Source organism: Diachasma alloeum, unplaced genomic scaffold (genome assembly GCF_001412515.2).
Source record: "Diachasma alloeum isolate Michigan unplaced genomic scaffold, Dall2.0 Dall_scaffold_00534, whole genome shotgun sequence".
In the NCBI taxonomy this organism is placed as follows: Eukaryota; Metazoa; Arthropoda; class Insecta; order Hymenoptera; family Braconidae; genus Diachasma; species Diachasma alloeum.
This window is the reverse complement of record NW_021680666.1, coordinates 446,926-465,830: the sequence shown is the minus strand read 5'-3', so window position 1 is coordinate 465,830 and position 18,905 is coordinate 446,926. Positions and strand designations below refer to the sequence as shown.

Here is an 18,905-nt window from a genome sequence, read left to right as displayed (position 1 = left end):
ATTTGTCGGCGAATGGCTATTGTAAGTCATCACTTACGGTTTCTTCTCGTCCACCGACAGGGATTCCCCCACGACTACAACCCTCCACCAGACTGCAATTCCCCTGGTTGTGTACACAGATGTCGACAACCAGTCTATCCGGTAAAATCCAGTAACCCTAGCGCGCAAGACAGACTGCGCACTCCCATTGACCGTGTAGAAACCCTCGTACATCCAATAGTAATCCTCGGTGCCTTCGACAAGACCGAGTCACCCGAGACCAGTATTCGTTGTGTCTCTCGTTGAAAATTTCATTTTTCACCCTGCACTCCGTGTTTTTTTTTTTCAAATTTAATTGTAGTCCATGACATACTGAAACAAAAGATATCAATTGTATCAAGACAAAATAAAATCGTGTGATATATCACTGACTCAATCCGTCAAATATCGAAATAATAATCGGTGAAAGGGAATTTAATAAAACGCACCTGGTGTTAGTCATCTGAGGAACATAAAATTTTTAAGCTGCAACTGTTCTTCGGCCCTGCGGGTCCTCGACGATCCAGCAATAGTTTTCCATCCGCTAAATTTACCAAATCGACCAGGTATGAAAAATAAAAAAAAAACATTATTTAGAAAAGATTTTGCCGAGTGAGTTTGACAGACTAGAACTGTCACTCAAGAGCAACGAGCGCTCGGTGTGCATTAAATAATAATCATTCTCAGGGCCAAGTTTGTCGTATACATGTGCAGACGCGTGTCAACGCTTTTGTGTTTTCATTATATCCTCAAGCACCATTTGCAGGCGTGAAAAAGAGAATGGTTGAAAAATTTCCTAGAAAAAAAGAGAAAGAACATTCGATCGCTTGACACAACGGGCTCTAGGGTTAACCTCGATTCCACTGGAGGGTTTTACGGGTGAAAATCAATACACTAACCCTACCCAGGGTGTACTTTTGCGCGTTGTCGTCATATACATGTTTTTGTTACATACGTTATTACCGTAGGAACGTTAACAGATATTATCCTAGTGTGGAATTGTCGACTATGTATTGTGTACAGTAGGGAGTTGAAATCGTGCTCGGACTATAACCCAAGTAAAAGAGGAAGCAAACGATTTCCCGCGTCCGGAGAAATCGATAGTGGGTAACCAGACGTTGGGGATAGGAGCGCGCACGAGACCGTTCGCCTGTTTGTCGCCAGGGCCAGCAACAAATTTATATTCGGTTGTAATGTCAATGTCGAATTATCGCGGTATACCTCAAATTTTGAGACAACTTTTTTGGATTAATGATGATCGAATGAAGGAATTTATCCAGATTTTTCCGAGCCAAGAATTTTTTAGATCATTCGCGGTAAACCTGAAGAGTCAGAGCTCATTCCTGGAGACCTATCGATCGTCGAGTCACATCGATTCACGTTATATTAAGCCACTATTGCTTTCAGCAGAAGTAATTTTATTCCACTGATATCATTGCTGCTCCGATGATTAAAGGAAAATGAACAAAATACTCTTGGCATTCCGAAATTGTAATCAATCAAGAGTTCATTGATTCGGGATGAATCATTATCGAAGAATGTATTAGATAATCAAATATGAATCACAAAAAAACTTCGAAACTCATTACCCAAGAAACACCCTAAAATCTCGATAATCGTATCATTAGTCTTGTGTACACAGTGGAATCGTGCATGGCTTGCGAATTTTCGGCATGACGACGTGTGCATGAGGACTGTTATACGTTCAAAGTAGCTAGATGAGAATATACATAGTATAAGTGAGAATATGCAATCTGCATGTTTGAACAAGTACCAAGGGTGTGAGGTTGAAAGGAGCGCTCTGAGAATTTTCCCCAAAAATTTCAAGCCAAAAGAAAGACGAGATTTGTCTCACCTGAAGTAAAGAAAGACTCCTGACCTTCTCCACACGCGTCTCCAGGGACTCCAGTCATCTGTGCAGATCCGAGTGAAATGTATCGCCTCTACAACAGAAATAAAATCAAATGAAAAGCAATGATCCAGATGGTCTCCTTTGAGCCTCACTGCATCCATTTCAAATATATTTACCTTCATTTCATTGAGTTTTCCATTTCTCTTATGTTTCCATTATTTATTTTGGCTTGACGTATTCGGCTTAACGGTCACGCCCGCACCAGTGTGCGCACACAGCATCAAAACCAATATCTTCGCACTCAGTTTGCGTCAACGTAGGGAGAAAAGAGAGCGAGAGAGAGAGGGAGAGGTTTTCACAACTGAGACATCCACCTCCACCATCAGCGACAAACGTCCGGCCTCGGCACTCTATCACAAGTCGCAACACAAGCAGCAACATTTGTACATAGTTAACTGAATCATCTCCATCAGCACCATAAACATTTGATAAAGCAAGAGGGTGCCGCAATGCCGGCAGGTATCGGCGCTTCGTACAGGTCATTGGGTGACCTTGGTGAGGATGTTTACAAAAGTACAACAATCGTTGAACAAACGCAGACGACATCCCAGAGTGTTCTGGAGACTGTCAAAAAAGCATTTAGCTTTGCATCGCCAAAGGTAGAGCTCAGGAAGAAGGATCCACTCATTAGCGACAGAAGGGAGAGTATCTCCATCGTAACGAGGTACGTAAAGCTTGTTCCTCTCGATTGGATCGTCTCTAAAACTCCAATGATAATCTGATTGGCGAAACTGGTGGTTTGCTTTGTGTGTGATCTGGGCCAATGGGGCGGTGCAATTTCTTTTTTAATTCGTAAATCGCGTGACACTATCCGGCACATCGATCTGCTTTGAAATCGTTTGTGTGCTGCGATCGTAGATAAGGGGTCAGCTTGGACTTCAGGGACCGGAAGCTGATACTGCGGTTATCGATCGACTCTAGAGGCTTTTATATATAAAAAGGCGGTCATCAGGTAAAGAACTGTATGCTAACGTATCAAGTGCATTAGCTTATTTACACATTTCATAACACATGTAGAAATATTGGTGTCTGCATCTCGTCTTGGCTTCACTGCTTTTGTTATCCAAACGTATGAGCCCTATTACCCTGTAGTCAGTGTTGTTTGAGGTGGTATAATCGTAGATTTTGATAGTCGTGATGAGGCCTCAATGGAAGAGTGGGACAATGCCGTTTGCCAGCCGATAGTGTTATTATTTGCCGCCATTTTGTTCTAGGGAAAGAACCAAGATGCCGACTGCAGCGACTACTGCTGAGGAATCAGCACTCCTCGGGTGAGTACTTTATTTTCAGGGTTTATCAGTTAATTTTAAGATTATATTAACAACGAGAGAGAATAATATAGAGACCTGCCAAATATTTACTTACGAATGCCATTTTTCTTATGCTAGAGAATGATAATTCAATAGAATAGTTTTACTTGAACCGTAGTTAGAGGTAAAATCATCATTATCAGTCCTTAAACATGTTGACGAGGATGATGAATTGGGCTATTACAATTACACTCGAGCACTGTTGCGTAGACTTGATATCATCATCATCATCATCATCATCATCATCATCATCATCATCAGACTGACATTCTCATGTAAACTCGGCTTGACATATTAACAAGAGTATAGACCAAGTTTTCAGAACTTTGGCGAAAGGTTTGGAAGAATACATCATGGGTAATCGGTTGCAGAATGTGTACGATCGATGTCCCTCCTTTTCCAGGGGGAAAAAATGAGCCAGTAAACGATGATGGGTGGAGTTAAATATGGTCAAGAATATTCCCCCGATGTTTGTATATAAAAATAATATGGTAGAATGTAATCACATCAGTGGGCTGAGGGAAAATTGTTGGGCTGGGAAAATGGGAAAGGTAAATTGATGACCTCAATAGCGAAATAGTCGAGCCAGTGGGCTTGTCAATACTCCCATTGTACATTCCATCGCGATAATTATGAGTTTCTTCGAATGAGTCATCATTGTCTTGGCCCCCATGGCTGCCATGGATATTCCTCCCAATTCATGCCAATCCCAGACCGCTTCAAGACGAGTTGAATAGACCAGAGACGACTTGACCGGGTTTCAGATAATTGATTCAAGTAATTCATCGCTGGAGGGAGGGGGTCAAAGGGCTATTATTCACGTCCCCCAACCGGAAGATATCTCCAGTGTCCGCAAACACTCAAACGCACTGTTTCTATCCGTCTACAAAGGACGGGTTACGTAACTGAACTTGAAGCGCCTTCTGAAAGCTATATAATACGTCGTCTCTGTCTGTTGTTTCATCGGGGGCAGGATTATGGAGTCCCACTGTGGTGCATGCACTGAAAATTCAGTTCTCCATGGTGTGTAGCAACAATTGGCGTCATTCAACCGGTGATTAACGGTTCAACGTTAATTACAAACTTAACTGAGGTAGAAGTGGAGGATGGATTTTGTGAGATTGAGGGCTTGCGTAGGGAGAAAACGACGCAACAGCTTGACGTTGAGGGGTATTTATGAAGATTGCAGTAAACGTGATTATTACTTGGGTCAATGGTTCCCTGATTTTGAGAAGGTCCGATGAAATCCGTTGATTATAGAATATCACAGGTTGACGAATCATTTAGTCTTCTTGTTAGAACTCTCATTGCACCTGAATTGCGTCATTCGTTAACAGTTCATTTGTACTTTAAAATGAATCTCTATTTTCCTCGTAAATGTATCACCATATTGCTAATTCAAACTATTCCCTCTTGCATTGCATCTTCACTCTGGGATTAATTTATGAAATGGCTTCAATTACGGGAGGTCACTCCTCCAGTAATGAACCATGCATCAGTGAATAGGCAAATGGACAGGAAATATCGACTTTAATATGGCTGGTAATTCCTCCACTGATCCAATTACCTCACCCAGTCTTTCACTGACGCATTCAGCCCAATCCCTGGGGCAGAGTTCCAAATTAGTGATGGTTTTGATAGAATTCTCCTTTCAATGATTAATCCAGTAATGTCTTCATCCCACCATTGTTTTCAAGGAAGATTAATCAAAATCCAATGGGCAGTTGTTTTTTCTTTCCATGAAAATTGATCCGCATCGCTAACGTCTCCTCACTTTTGATTGAATCGAGTGCGTGTCACGCAGACCGTAATTCCTCGATGATCCCCGACGATTAAAGCCACCAATTAACGACGATATTAATCGCAATTTGATGCCATTAAATTGAGCCGACACGTGAAACCCACGGGATATCTCCGCCAAGGTTTATAGCGTCAATGTGACGATTATAAACTCCATCAAAATCCAAATTTAGATGGGCACCTGTTTCTATCGATGATTGCAATCAGATGCAGTAACTAATCTCCACGTACACCTGCGCAAAACTGTCCCCGGCAATTTATTGATACTCGCGCAAGAGGGAAGAGAAATTCTCTTTTTACCGGTGTCGAATGTACGCGATGCGTGGTTAATCGATGAAAAAATTGCTGAGCCATATCGAGTATCGAAAGGAGATCCGGTTTTGAGCTGTTGTTTTTTCATAAAGTCCTCTTGCATTACTCATACTGGTTTCTCATCTGACCACAGCGACCCAAAGTGCGTCGTCCGATAATATCCTTGTCTCTTTCCTCCGCTAATTTTCCGCGAATTTTGTGTCTCCATCTCCAGAATTGGGGAAACCAGCGATATCAGCGCCCAAGTGTCGATCCACCTCACTCGTCTGGGTATTATAATCACGTGGTGAACAACTTCACCGGAAGTTGGAATGAAGTGACGTACGGGGGAGACGCAATCACCCGTCACAGGCGTGTGATGAGACTTTTAATCAAGTGGGGACGAGGATTTATCATCCTCAATTTTTTTTTCTCCTTTCAGGATGTCCACGTGTCGTTGTGAATGCGAATGCACGCTTTTTTTTCGTTGACGGTGGTTGCATTCGAGAAAGCACAAATCAATAGGTCCGCAAAACGAGGTCACGAAACGTTATGGTACTTGATTGCAATAGTTACGAATGCTCAACGTGGAAACTCATTGGATAGTGATTTTTGAATGGATTCAATGGCCCTTTGTGTCCGATTGCTTGTCTATTTTTCCATTCCGTTGATTTTTTTTTTATTGCTATTTGATCGTTCGTGAATATCCCCTCGAGAATGAATTGAAAAATGAACTCGATACACCATTGTTTGCCACTCAACCATCAACAACTTGACGATCCGTAATCTGATTTTCCGTGATAAATTAGAAGTCGGAAAATGCCACAGTGGCGCCAGCAAAAATTGATCCGTTAGAAAAATCAGTGCTGCTGACTCATGCTCTTTTAGAAGAGGGCTGGGTCGTATGAATGAATAAAGCAGAGATGTTTTTTCTGTGTCGAAATGTTCCTCGGATCTCCTCTCAAGACCTTCTTCCATATCTCGTCCCACAGCTTGGAGAAAAATACAAGTCACCGGGCGAAATGAAAAGCTTTTCTTCATGTTTTCTTTTGGCTTTCAAGAGGTAATTTCATATTTCTATTCAAACCCGAGGGAAGTTGATTCCAACGGCTTCCTCATTGACACGATTATGACCTGAGTTTCAAGTGAATACGTTTAAAAGCATGAGCAGCTACGAACAAAATCGATAAATATACAATTTTCATTTAAACAGATTGACTCCTCAATAGGGAATAATCGCAGTGAGACAATCTCATTAATTATTTCACAGCGTCGAAAAACAATAAATTTCATGAGATTGCAGTCGTAATTCCCCGACAAATTGACTCGATTCACTTTTAAGGATCAACAACTTAACACTCTGACCTGTTAAAGACAAGAAAATCGATTTTACATTTCCAGACGTCGCGACGACGCGTCTGAGAGCCAGACTCTTGCACTCTCTGTTTGTCCTACGATTCAGGAGTCAAGGAACCCTGGATTATACCTCGAAAAGAGAGGAATTGAACAAACGCTATCAATTCCACTGAGCTCTCCCGATCTACAATATTCTGTTGATGACTTCTGTCAACGGTAATGTGAGCGGAACGAAGAAAAACCCGAGCGGAAGTCAGATAAATTACTTCCCCCTTATACAGGAGGAATGCCTCCCCGAGAATTTCCATAATTCTTTCGTTCTTCTATCGACAATTCCATTCCAATAGTTCCATCCATTCGGGAAAAATCCACCTGAAGCGTTCCTTGAACGTCTGACATTTCCGCTTGGTGCTTAAAATGAATTGGGTCATTGCATAAAATCACAAAGTAGAGCATACACTCTTCCCCATATCTTTGCTCATAGAAACTACAATCCGATGACGCTTCAAGCCTAATGAACTTATACTTCTCTCAGCGATAAAACTGTACTACTTCCGGTGACTCTGGTATATCGACGTGAGTGTAATTATCGATCTCCTGTCAACTGGAACATCATTACTATCACTGGGATGTTATCGGCAGGCGTCAAGTGCTTCAATCACTCGCATGCTGAAATAATTCCAAGTACCTCTTTAAAAAAGAGTTTTCGATTTAAAAAATGATATTACACTGCAGATAGACTCGCCTCAGTTTTCAGGGAACTGGCCAAGTTATTACGAAATTATCTGCACTGCACAGCTGACTGTAAATCAAAGCCCTTTGAAGGAAACCACCTTAGAAAGTGGGTGTGGTCTTCCGGTGGATCAATATAAACTAAAAGAAACCGATGTTTCCACTTTTCAAAAAGTTTCAAATGTCCTCAGTTTTTCATCGAAGCTTTTTGCCACAAGTTGTGTAAAAGTTGCGATAAGTTAAACTCCACATTTTGGGAGTGATGTAAGAGATCTTTCTTGAATGTTCTCCCTAAATTAAATTGTTCTCGTGTTATTCCCACCGTGATAGTATCCTTCCTGCTTTCTTGTTGATGCTCTCCGAGGAATGCCAACGGTCGAGAGCGAGAAGTATCAAGTTCTTCCGGCGAGGTGAAATTTGTGAGAGAGACGTAATTGAAGGGTGTTCGTACCGTCATTATCAGTCGGTTGTTGTGCGCATGCTCGAATTAGATACAACAGCGATCGCCAATCCAATTTGAAATGTGGTGAATGTTCTCACGTTTCGCTCACGACTCCGAGTTGCATCAAATTCTGTGAAATTCTCCTTTTCTCTTTTCTTCTTCACTCCTGGAATGAGAGTAATGCAAAGATACTACTGGAGGAATGTCTAGAAGAGATGTCTATCCCCTTTGACTTTATGAACTCGTTCTCAAAGTTTAATGTCTGAACATCCTGGGGACTTTTACGAATTGGGATGAAGGGACCCAACTATTCGCCACTTTTGAACTCATGACCCTGTGAATATCACCGCTGGGGATTGTATTCAACAACGGAATCGGTAAATACATCGTTAAGGTCCTAGGGTCGTTGGGGTCCCTTCAAATTTGTTTGCATTTCCTGGAGTGGTTGACGATGCTGCTGGACATTCTGCACTTGGCAGAGCATCAAACTTTTAAATACCTTCGGGCGCGCAAATACAGCTATATGCAAACGACAAAGATTTTCGTATGAGGCCAGACAAAAAAGGATTATTTGCATGGGGTTTGAAGGTAAACAGTCTATGACTGTTGCAACCTTTGAATGTTTTCTGAAAGATTAAATTTTTATCATTTCCCTGGGAATATTCTGGTGTGACAGGAAAATATTTTACCCGCTCTCCAAATATTTAAATAGTCTAAAGGGATCGAAGTCGTATCAATAAAAGTGGAGAATAAATTTGAAATTTGTTTCCCCCCAGGCAACTTGTGTACTTGTCATTAGTTTAATTGGTCGATTGGAATTTAATTAAGGTTGTCATTGATTATGGGTTAATGTTCAAAATAAATACATAAATAAAATAAAAATGAGTTCATCCATTAAATTCTGATAACTGAAATCCTGCCTCAAGAATTTCCAAACCAGCCAAATGGTTGTATGCCAAAGGTCACGAGTGCAAGAAACGAGCGAATCCCAGAATTCTTCATGAATAAGATATTGATTTATCGACAAAACGTAAAGAACGAGGGAAAATCCAATATACGATAACAAAAGACAAAATTATACGAGTAGCAGGATAGTTTCTCCAATTCTTTGATACTCATGATATAATATTTCAGCACGATGCCATCTGACAGCATGGACGACATTGAGCTGAAGAACATTCAGCTACAATTTCCAGCACTGAGATATTTGACGAGGGACGACGGCTCTGTCAGGGAGGAGAGAATTGAGACAGATAAGGGTACAATACTGGTTGCTGTACAGGGAAACCGTGCAAAACCTGCCATCCTCACTTATCACGATCTAGGCCTTAACTGTGAGTACAATAATCCACTTTAGTTGGCCAGAAACTTTTCATTCAAACACCTAGACGTCTCCCGAGCTCTAGAATCGAACGAAATTCCCGAAGTACTGGGAATCGAAATTGTCTTCATTCTCCAAGAAGACTACCCTTCCCCCCACCAAATTCCAAAGATAATCCCGCCATCATCCAAGTGCACTTAATCCCAAAAATCTCCATTTCTCAAGTACAAACTTGACCTTGGCTTTTCAGACATCTCGAGCTTCCAGGCATTCTTCAACTACATCGACATGCGAGTACTCCTCGAAAATTTCTGCGTCTATCACGTTAATGCACCAGGTCAAGAGGAGGGAGCACCAATGCTACCAGAAGAGTGAGTCAACCAGTGTTTCATGAATTTTTATAACGAGTTAAGCCGCGATGCAATCCCCGTGCAAGCATGCCCCCAGGATCGTTGGGTTTAATTAACAGGGCATTCGAAAGGGGTAACTGCGACACAAATTACGAGACCTCATTCTATAAAATAACGTAATGACAACTGCACTCAACTCGCCCGTTATCTATTAATTCAGCGCAATGAAGGACAATTTTTCCCACGACCTTGACCATGAGGCATACCAGTCTCTTCCCTAAATTCCCAACTGCATTGCAGATTTGCATGACTTTCGTGATGAACCACCAACAAAAGAATTAAATGGATATGTACTCGCATGCCAAGATTGCTCTCAATAAATTCACTATCGTAAACACAACAGCTCTACCCAGACACATCAATTCCGAACTATCAATATTTTCTCAGCAAATTACCGAATGCCTAGAATCCATGACGTAAAATTAATTAATCATGAATATTGAAATCCCATTAAACTCCCGAGACGCGAATCCGCTCTCCGATTGTACGCATCAGCTATAACAACACGTGAAATTGCATTTCCCCTATGAACAAACTCATTTCAGAATGAAAGTGTGAAGCACGAATCAAGAGAATGAATTTAAATCCACAGTTACGTGTATCCAACGATGGACGAGCTTGCTGAGCAACTGCTGTTTGTGCTTGGACATTATGGATTGAAAACGGTGATTGGTTTTGGCGTAGGCGCCGGTGCTAATATCCTGGCGAGATTTGCACTGGCCCATCCAGAGAAGATTAATGCACTGTGTTTAATAAATTGCGTGTCCACGGTGGCTGGTTGGATCGAGTGGGGTTATCAGAAGCTCAATGTACGTCATCTCCGGTCCCAGGGGATGACACAGGGTGTCCTGGACTATCTCATGTGGCACCACTTTGGCAGAGTGAGTTTAAATCCATTTTGTCGAAGAATTTTGTAACAAAAAGTGACATAATCCAGTTTTCAATGCTTTTACCCTACACGCTCCTCATGGTCATCATAAATTCCCTTTTACGAAGACAAAGCAAAGGGCAGAACTTCATAAAAAATCACGCCTCATAATTCAGTAATGAAGTTCTGTATGACCTAATAAACCTACAAGACACCAGTAATATTACGTCATCATACCCTGCAAAAGCACCCCAACGTTTTGATTCTTCAGGGTTGCATAACACCGAGAAGATCAATACCCAGTACTGGAAAGTGTTTCCAACAAATGGTAACACACGCTTGTTTATGATTAACAGGGAACCGAGGAGAGAAATCATGATCTCGTTCAAGTTTACACTAATTACTTCGAGCGCCGAGTAAATCCATCGAATCTAGCTCTATTCATCGACAGTTACGTACGACGCACTGATTTGAATATCACACGTGAATTGGATCCAACACGCAAAAAGGATGGCAGCACACTTGGCGTACCTGTGATAAATATAACTGGATCCTTGAGCCCTCACGTTGACGATACTGTTACGTTAAATGGACGACTTGATCCCACCAACAGTTCGTGGATGAAGGTATCAGGTTTTTGTCATTAATCATTTTACGGGAATGAGAAAATATGTTTGTGTTGGGGTTTTCGTGATCGTGGAAAGAATGACACTTTTTTTTTTAATTTCTGGGTCAACTGTTAGCAAATTTCCACGCTATTTTCAGTGAAATTTGGAATTTTATGACTTTTTTTCTTCATGAATGCAATTCGAGTTACTAATAAATACCAATTGACCGTGAGAATTTCATTTTTTGCCAATCAACCATTCGAAACTTTCACAGAATCTTTTGCAGTAATTTCTTCTGCTGCAAAATTCAAATCCACTTGAATATTCAAACACAACTTGTGTTCTCTGACAGATTCATTTTTAATGAGCACAACCAAGACGTCAATTTAATTGCACTTTGCTTTCTCCCCAATACCCCAAACATTTTTGCTCATTCACATTCAAGAAGTCATGATATGATTGTTATTATTTTTTGATTTAAAGATATCAGACTGTGGAATGGTACTCGAGGAGCAGCCGGGAAAAGTAAGCGAGGCCTTCCGACTCTTTCTTCAGGGTGAAGGATATGGTAAGTGAGCGTCCGTCGTAATGCCACCCTCATTCGATATAATCGATATCGCTACTGAACGATATTAATCACCGCCAAAGAGACGAAATGAATATATTACAAAATACGAAAAAAAAAAACAAAAATATAGTCATCGACGTTGCGAGTGGGCGCGTTAGCTCGAGCTTAGACATCATTGGTGTATCTGCCGCGTGTCTAACGACGCAGAAAATAATCATAATACACTGTTGGAAAAAACAGAAATTTCATGGACTAGAAATTTTCAAGAGGCGTCATTAAATGCGATTTAGAGGGAAGACATCATAAAATTCAACGAAATTTAAAATTTTTAGGAGTAGGTGGACGAAAATTTCCCAAATTCTCGTGGAATAATTGACAATTTCCATTGATTTTCCCCTTAAATTTGGAATTATCAATGACGAAATTCCCCAAAAGTTCAGTGGAACTATGTGATAAAAATTTCCTCAAACAGTACCAGAAATTTCAGCCAAAAAATTGCAATGGTGTACATGATTAATATCTTTTTTCAATATTTGCTGTGTAATAACTGTTTGTGCCTCGTTGACTGTCACGCGGCAGCCTGATGTTTTCTCATTTCGAATTTTTTCAAGTGAAAAAATTACCAGAACTCTAGAGTTATGCATTTTAATAATTAGCATTAAGTTATTTTCTCTTGCTGAACAATGAATTTTCGGTTGGCCAAGAACAATTTGTACTCTCAACCATTGATAATGGGCCTAAAAACCTAGGGATCGATTATACTCTCTAGTATTAATTGAAAAATTATGAAAGATATGACTGTAATTACAGAGTTTATTCGCCCGTTATTCGCTGGCCTTGTTGCGAAATTTTTTGCACGACTGATGAGTAAACATTTAACAATTTTATTCAGTGTTTTCAGTGTCAATACTGATACGCGAGTGAAAGAATGATAATAATAAATTGAAATGGTACACATGGCAACGGTAGTTAAGGATTCAAATTGAGTCGATACTAATGTTTCCCTAGAGTAAAAGAATTTCTCATTCCATCCTCAAGTGACATTTTATCAAAGTCGTGTCGGTGAATTAAATTAAAAAAAAAAAGAAGAATAATACAATACGAATGATTTAGACAAAAGTTTGTTCTTCAGTTTCGCTTTTTTAGTCACAGAATACACACAATCCTGCACTTGACACCAAAATGAGTATCAATACACGTTGAATAAGCTTCCACCACTTAAACTGATAAAAAGGAATAATAATCCTGATGAATTTAATGAGTACCAGATATAAACAACAGAATTGATACTTCTTATATTCAAATGCTTGTTAAACGTTATTTGACGCGCTCACCAGGCTTGCATCGATTTTATTTCTCTAATGAATGTAGGATAGAAAAAAAGTAAGGAAAAAATATGAATCAAGACTTTGCTATTTCATCGCGCCATTGATGTGCTAGGATTATTATACTATTCACATTCTTATTACTACGATCATTGTCATCAACTACGACTATTATTATTAATTAATGATTAAATAACTTTACTCACCATCATTCTTATGATTCCTGTCATCTTCAACAATGACACTTCCTTTATTTTTCATCAATAAATGAAGACCACTGAATAAATCTATGGAGTAAACAATCACAGACAGAAATACACATGATAACAATCGTATCTAAGTTCACTGTAATAATTTTATTCTCTGAAATGGAGAGATAAAAACAATTTATCAAAAATATAAATGAGAAAGAAATATTTGTTCATCGATTTGCGCCTTTATTTCCCACGCGTCTCGGATCGATCGAGTGGTACGTATGATTAAAGTAAAAAAAAAGAAGAAAAGCACATCAGAAATGAAAATTAAAGTCACGTAGATTGCATTGTTATTTTCATTTTCTGGCTTATTAGCTGGACAATTGCTTATTATTCATTTCATTATTTCCGTTATTCATTGAGTTTGTCACGATTTTTTGAGAGCTCATCGCTCATTAATTTTAATTCCATGCATTAGTCTCATTTTACCAGAAAATCTGCACTTCATGAACATTCATTTGATGAACTTTATGATTTAAAATTATTTCTTTTTTTTTAATTTTTGCGTTTTAGTGGTGAGAAGCCCGCGGAAGCCCGCAATGACGCCAACAACACCCGAAGGTAATTGTAATTAGGAATTGAGGCCAGCAAAAATAAAAGGAGCCGAACAATCGCTGTTGGCCAATTATTAATTGGCCACTTCTAAATTTTAAGTAAGTCGGAAATTATAGTAATAATCGGGACAGTAAGAATTAACAAACTCTTCTTCATCAGTTTCAAATTCGCTAAATCTCATTCTAATTGCGTTGTAGTACTTGGCTTCACTCTCCCATTAACATAATCATAAAATTTTTACTTCATTTGGTAATTGGTTGATTAATCTCATCCAGTATTACGTAATATTTTTACCGACTGAGTTGTAATAAAATCGAGCCCCTGCAATATTTCATCAGATAAACTACCGATTACTGACTGAAGGTAAATGAAAAATAATCCATTCGCTTCATTAAAAAAAATCGTTAATTAATACCGGGAAAAATTGTAATTTGTAGAACTGATTCTTCTTCTCATACATAGCGGCTCTCAAATTTGTGGTAGGAAATTTCTTGTAAAAAATTGTTTTTCTACAATACTTCAAAGCAAACAAAAAATTTTTGATTACTGCACAGTGTAGATTAGAAATGATAACCGAATTACTTCAAATTCACACAATTATTAAAAATTTGAACATAAACAGAGTTGTGACGCACACTAAAAAACACACACACGTTACTTTTCGTTTTACTTTGCATGTGTGCTTGTTTTCAGTTCTTCTATTGAAAAAATAATGATAATGAAAAACCGACGTAAAAATGTACTACTTGATCTCTTGGTTTCACCTTTCATACGGAGAATTCCCATGAAATTGAAACATGTGGTGGCCCGACTGTTAGCGAATTAAATTACAATATACGTAGTGTCAGCAATTTACCAATAAGAATATGAAAAACAAACAGAGTCTTGACTCATTTTCAATTCGTTATTTTCTCTTCAATGAATTTTCAGTGGCTCCACTTTCACCCCTGAAAATGGCAGATTACAGGCTGGCATCCCTCGAGGGCCTCAACCACATCTGCAGCAAGAAGATCGACTGGCCAACAGCCACAATCCACATAACTGAGAATCCCATATCAGAAGCGGTCGTATGTTAAACAATTCCGCAACATTTGTATCACCGAAACTACCAACCGATAGCAAACAAATCCCGACCACAAATTCAAGTTCATTACGTATGAGAGGACCTATCGCTCCAAAACTATCATTTATTCGTGCTGAATTCGATGGAAATTGCGAGAGGGGTGGAATATCGCGTGACTTTTTACAAAAAAAAAAAACGAAAAATACCAAGTTTTATCGGTCGACATTTCCTCGGCGAAGTTTATCGCCCAAAAAAATTTGTTATGTAGTTGACTAAATTGAGAATATATCAGACATCAGAACTGAAGAGCAACGCGAATCATCGAGATGAGAATAAATATCATACCACAAACTGCCGTCGCGAACAAAACTAAAAACATTCACGAGTTCTATGCAGTTTTTTAAGCACATCCTGATCATTGAGTTCTGGTCTCCAATTAATTTAAAAAAAATTAGTGAATAATTGTGCTCGGGACGAGGAGTGCTTCACATCTGCCCGGTCAATAAATTATTGACCAGGTAATAATTATCATTAGTTACATTGATTAAAAATTGAAAAAAAAAGAAGCAAGGGGAAACTGCTCTTGATTTGTATTGTCATCAGAGAAACTGTCGCGCGAAAAATATCATTTATCCACGTTGAATTCGATGGAAATTGTGAGAGTGTGGGATATCGCGTGACTTTTTCCAAAGAAAAACAAAAAATACCATGTTTTATCGGTCGACATTTTCTCGACGAAGTTTATCACCCAAAAAAATTTGTTATGTATTTGACTAAATTGAGAATATATCAGACATCAGAACTGAAGAGCAACGCGAATCATCGAGATGAGAATAAATATCATACCACAAACTGCCGTCGCGAACAAAACTAAAAACATTCACGAGTTCTATGCAGTTTTTTAAGCACATCCTGATCATTGAGTTCTGGTCTCCAATTAATTTAAAAAAAATTAGTGAATAATTCTGCTCGGGACGAGGAGTGCTTCACATCTGCCCGGTCAATAAATTATTGACCAGGTAATAATTATCATTAGTTACATTGATTAAAAATTGAAAAAAAAAGAAGCAAGGGGAAACTGCTCTTGATTTGTATTGTCATCAGAGAAACTGTCGCGCGAAAAATATCATTTATCCACGTTGAATTCGATGGAAATTGTGAGAGTGTGGGATATCGCGTGACTTTTTCCAAAGAAAAACAAAAAATACCATGTTTTATCGGTCGACATTTTCTCGACGAAGTTTATCACCCAAAAAAATTTGTTATGTATTTGACTAAATTGAGAATATATCAGACATCAGAACTGAAGAGCAACGCGAATCATCGAGATGAGAATAAATATCATACCACAAACTGCCGTCGCGAACAAAACTAAAAACATTCACGAGTTCTATGCAGTTTTTTAAGCACATCCTGATCATTGAGTTCTGGTCGCCAATTAATTTTAAAAAAATTAGTGAATAATTCTGCTCGGGACGAGGAGTGCTTCACATCTGCCCGGTCAATAAATTATTGACCAGGTAATAATTATCATTAGTTACATTGATTAAAAATTGAAAAAAAAAGCAAGGGGAAACTGCTCTTGATTTGTATTGTCATCAGAGAAACTGTCGCGCGAAAAATATCATTTATCCACGTTGAATTCGATGGAAATTGTGAGAGTGTGGGATATCGCGTGACTTTTTCCAAAGAAAAACAAAAAATACCATGTTTTATCGGTCGACATTTTCTCGACGAAGTTTATCACCCAAAAAAATTTGTTATGTATTTGACTAAATTGAGAATATATCAGACATCAGAACTGAAGAGCAACGCGAATCATCGAGATGAGAATAAATATCATACCACAAACTGCCGTCGCGAACAAAACTAAAAACATTCACGAGTTCTATGCAGTTTTTTAAGCACATCCTGATGATTGAGTTCTGGTCTCCAATTAAATTAAAAAAAATTAGTGAATAATTCTGCTCGGGATGAGGAGTGCTTCATATCTGCCCGGTCAATAAATTATTGACCAGGTAATAATTATCATTAGTTAAATTGATTAAAAATTAAAAAAAAAGAAACAAAGGAAAACTGCTCGTGATTTGTGCTTGTGCACTCCGCACTATTTGATACTCCGGGCAGTTTTCACCAGATGAATTATCGTTCGAAAATGTGATTTATCCGCGTTGAATTCGATGGAAATTGCGAGAGGGATGGAATATCGCGTGTCTTTTTACAAAGAAAAACAAAAAATATCACGTTTTATCGGTCGACATTTTCTCTATGAACTTTATCACCCAAAAAATTTGTTATGTAGTTGACTAAATGGAGAATATATCAGACATCAGGACTGAAGAGCCACGCGAATCATCGAGATGAGAATAAATATCATACCACAAACTGCCGTCGCGAACAAAAATAAAAAATTTCACGAGTCCTATACAGTTTTTTTAAGCACAACCTGATCATTGAGTTCTGGCCTACGGTTGTTTAAACAAAATAGTGAATAATTCTGCTCGGGATGAGGCGTGCTTCATATCTACTCGGTCAATAAATTATTGACCAGGTAATAATTATCATTAGTTACATTGATTAACACTTTTAAAAAAGAAACAAAGGAAAACTGCTCTTGATTTGTGCTTGTGCACTCTGCACTATTCGAGACCCCGGGCAGTTTTCACGAGACTAGTAAGAATGCCGATAATTAGATAGGGATACGTAAAATAAAGTGGATGGACAACCTATGAATAAACAAAATGGTTTGGTAAGTTCCCATATGGTTTTGCCATTCCCCCAAGCCTTTAGCGTGATATTATAAGACGTGCCTGCATCGAATTGTGAAGAAAACAAAATATGTAGCTTAAAAAAAAAGAAAGAACTTAACGGCCTTTTAGTTTTCTATTAAATATTATCCCCGGGGCGTTCCACGAATTATATTGTTTCTCGTTCGTCCTTCTAATTCTGCTGGCACGAGGTGCCTAATGAAGAATCACTATCCGATATGTTTCATCCAAATAAAAAGAAAGAACAAAAGAAATGTAAAAACGGTGTAAGACGATATTTTAAAGGAAAAAATTTGTTGACGAGGCAGAAGGAAAGACTACGAACACGACTACGAACGAAAGAAAAATAATGAGGAGTGTTACTAAGGGACAGCTGATAGATTATAGCTGAAATACTCGCTGCTAAAAAAAAACAATTAAACATGAGAAAAAAAATATGCAAAAAGCTTTCCGGCGCAGTTGCGTAATTATTTAAATGAGGTGCGCCATTGGGCGTTGAGTGCCGGTTCTTAGCTGCCACATGAGCGGAAAAAAACGTTTAACGTGAAACGAGAAAAAGAGGCTAACAAATGACAAAAATTTCATAGTCAGTAGCGATGTATCTTTGACTATAATTAAGAACAAATGATGGGTCAACAAGTTAATTGACGATTATAGATGGAGCTTTAGTATTTAAATGAAGAAGTAAGTTAACGACACGCGTACGCACCGATATACATCTTGTTATTTATAATAAACGTATATAAAAAGAATCTGTGGGTTGTTCATTTACTCCATTTCATTGTCATTTTTCTTCTTCATATATTGTTTTTTTGTATTTTTAGCTGAATTTTATGATTTTTTTTCAAGTTTTGGCTGAAATTTTATGATTGTTATCACCCACAGATAAATTGAATTCAATGTAGTTCTTCAGAAAATTACTAGTCTGCCCATGAAGTTTCTATTATTTTCGAACTCAGTAATTAAAACTTTGAGGATCTGAATTCTATTTAATTTTAAAAATCAGTTCTGCGTATATTTTTGTAAATTCAATGAATAATTTATCACCAAAACTCAAGAAAAAAATTAAAATTCAACAGAAATACTATCATACTGAGCACAGTAATTGCATTTTCCACTAGAATTCATGAGGAAATTTTAATAAAAACTCCATGTGACAAATGTCAACCCTAAACCGGAAACAAGTTAAAGCTGAGGGTTGTTCATTTCCTCCAATTCCTTCTTACTTTTCTTTTTCGAGAATTTTATGCTTTTTTCAAGTTTTGGCTGAAATTTCATGATTCTTCTCCCGCTAAATTGAATTC

At 38.4% G+C, this 18,905-nt stretch overlaps 1 protein-coding gene across 5 annotated transcripts; it reads left to right on the top strand.

Moving 5' to 3' along the window:
• Positions 1-233: 233 nt before the first annotated feature.
• On the top strand, positions 234-18,353 carry LOC107042897 (protein NDRG3). 5 transcript variants are annotated; one of them, XR_001461189.1, is made up of 10 exons: positions 234-584; positions 2,136-2,594; positions 3,145-3,201; positions 8,996-9,195; positions 9,433-9,553; positions 10,185-10,473; positions 10,817-11,086; positions 11,552-11,636; positions 13,729-13,868; positions 14,701-14,782. XR_001461189.1 is itself a non-coding variant. In XM_015264146.1 (9 exons), exons 2-9 carry the CDS (start codon positions 2,380-2,382, stop codon positions 14,844-14,846), a joined length of 1,383 nt encoding a protein of 460 aa, XP_015119632.1. In that variant the 5' UTR covers positions 234-584; positions 2,136-2,379; the 3' UTR covers positions 14,847-18,353. The 5 variants fall into 5 exon arrangements, 4 of the variants coding, with proteins under 4 accessions (XP_015119632.1, XP_015119634.1, XP_015119633.1 ...); XM_015264146.1 differs by lacking the exon at positions 13,729-13,868 and having other exon boundaries at positions 14,701-18,353; XM_015264148.1 differs by lacking the exons at positions 2,136-2,594; positions 13,729-13,868 and having other exon boundaries at positions 14,701-18,353.
• The last annotated feature ends 552 nt before the right edge of the window (positions 18,354-18,905 follow it).

Coding starts and splice junctions, on each gene's coding strand:
- LOC107042897 (XM_015264146.1), top strand. CDS start 2,380: ATGCCGGCAGGTATCGGCGCTTCGTACAGGTCATTGGGTGACCTTGGT. Junction 3,202..8,995: donor GAGGAATCAGCACTCCTCGG/GTGAGTACTTTA, acceptor ATAATATTTCAG/CACGATGCCATCTGACAGCA. Junction 10,474..10,816: donor TGTGGCACCACTTTGGCAGA/GTGAGTTTAAAT, acceptor TATGATTAACAG/GGAACCGAGGAGAGAAATCA.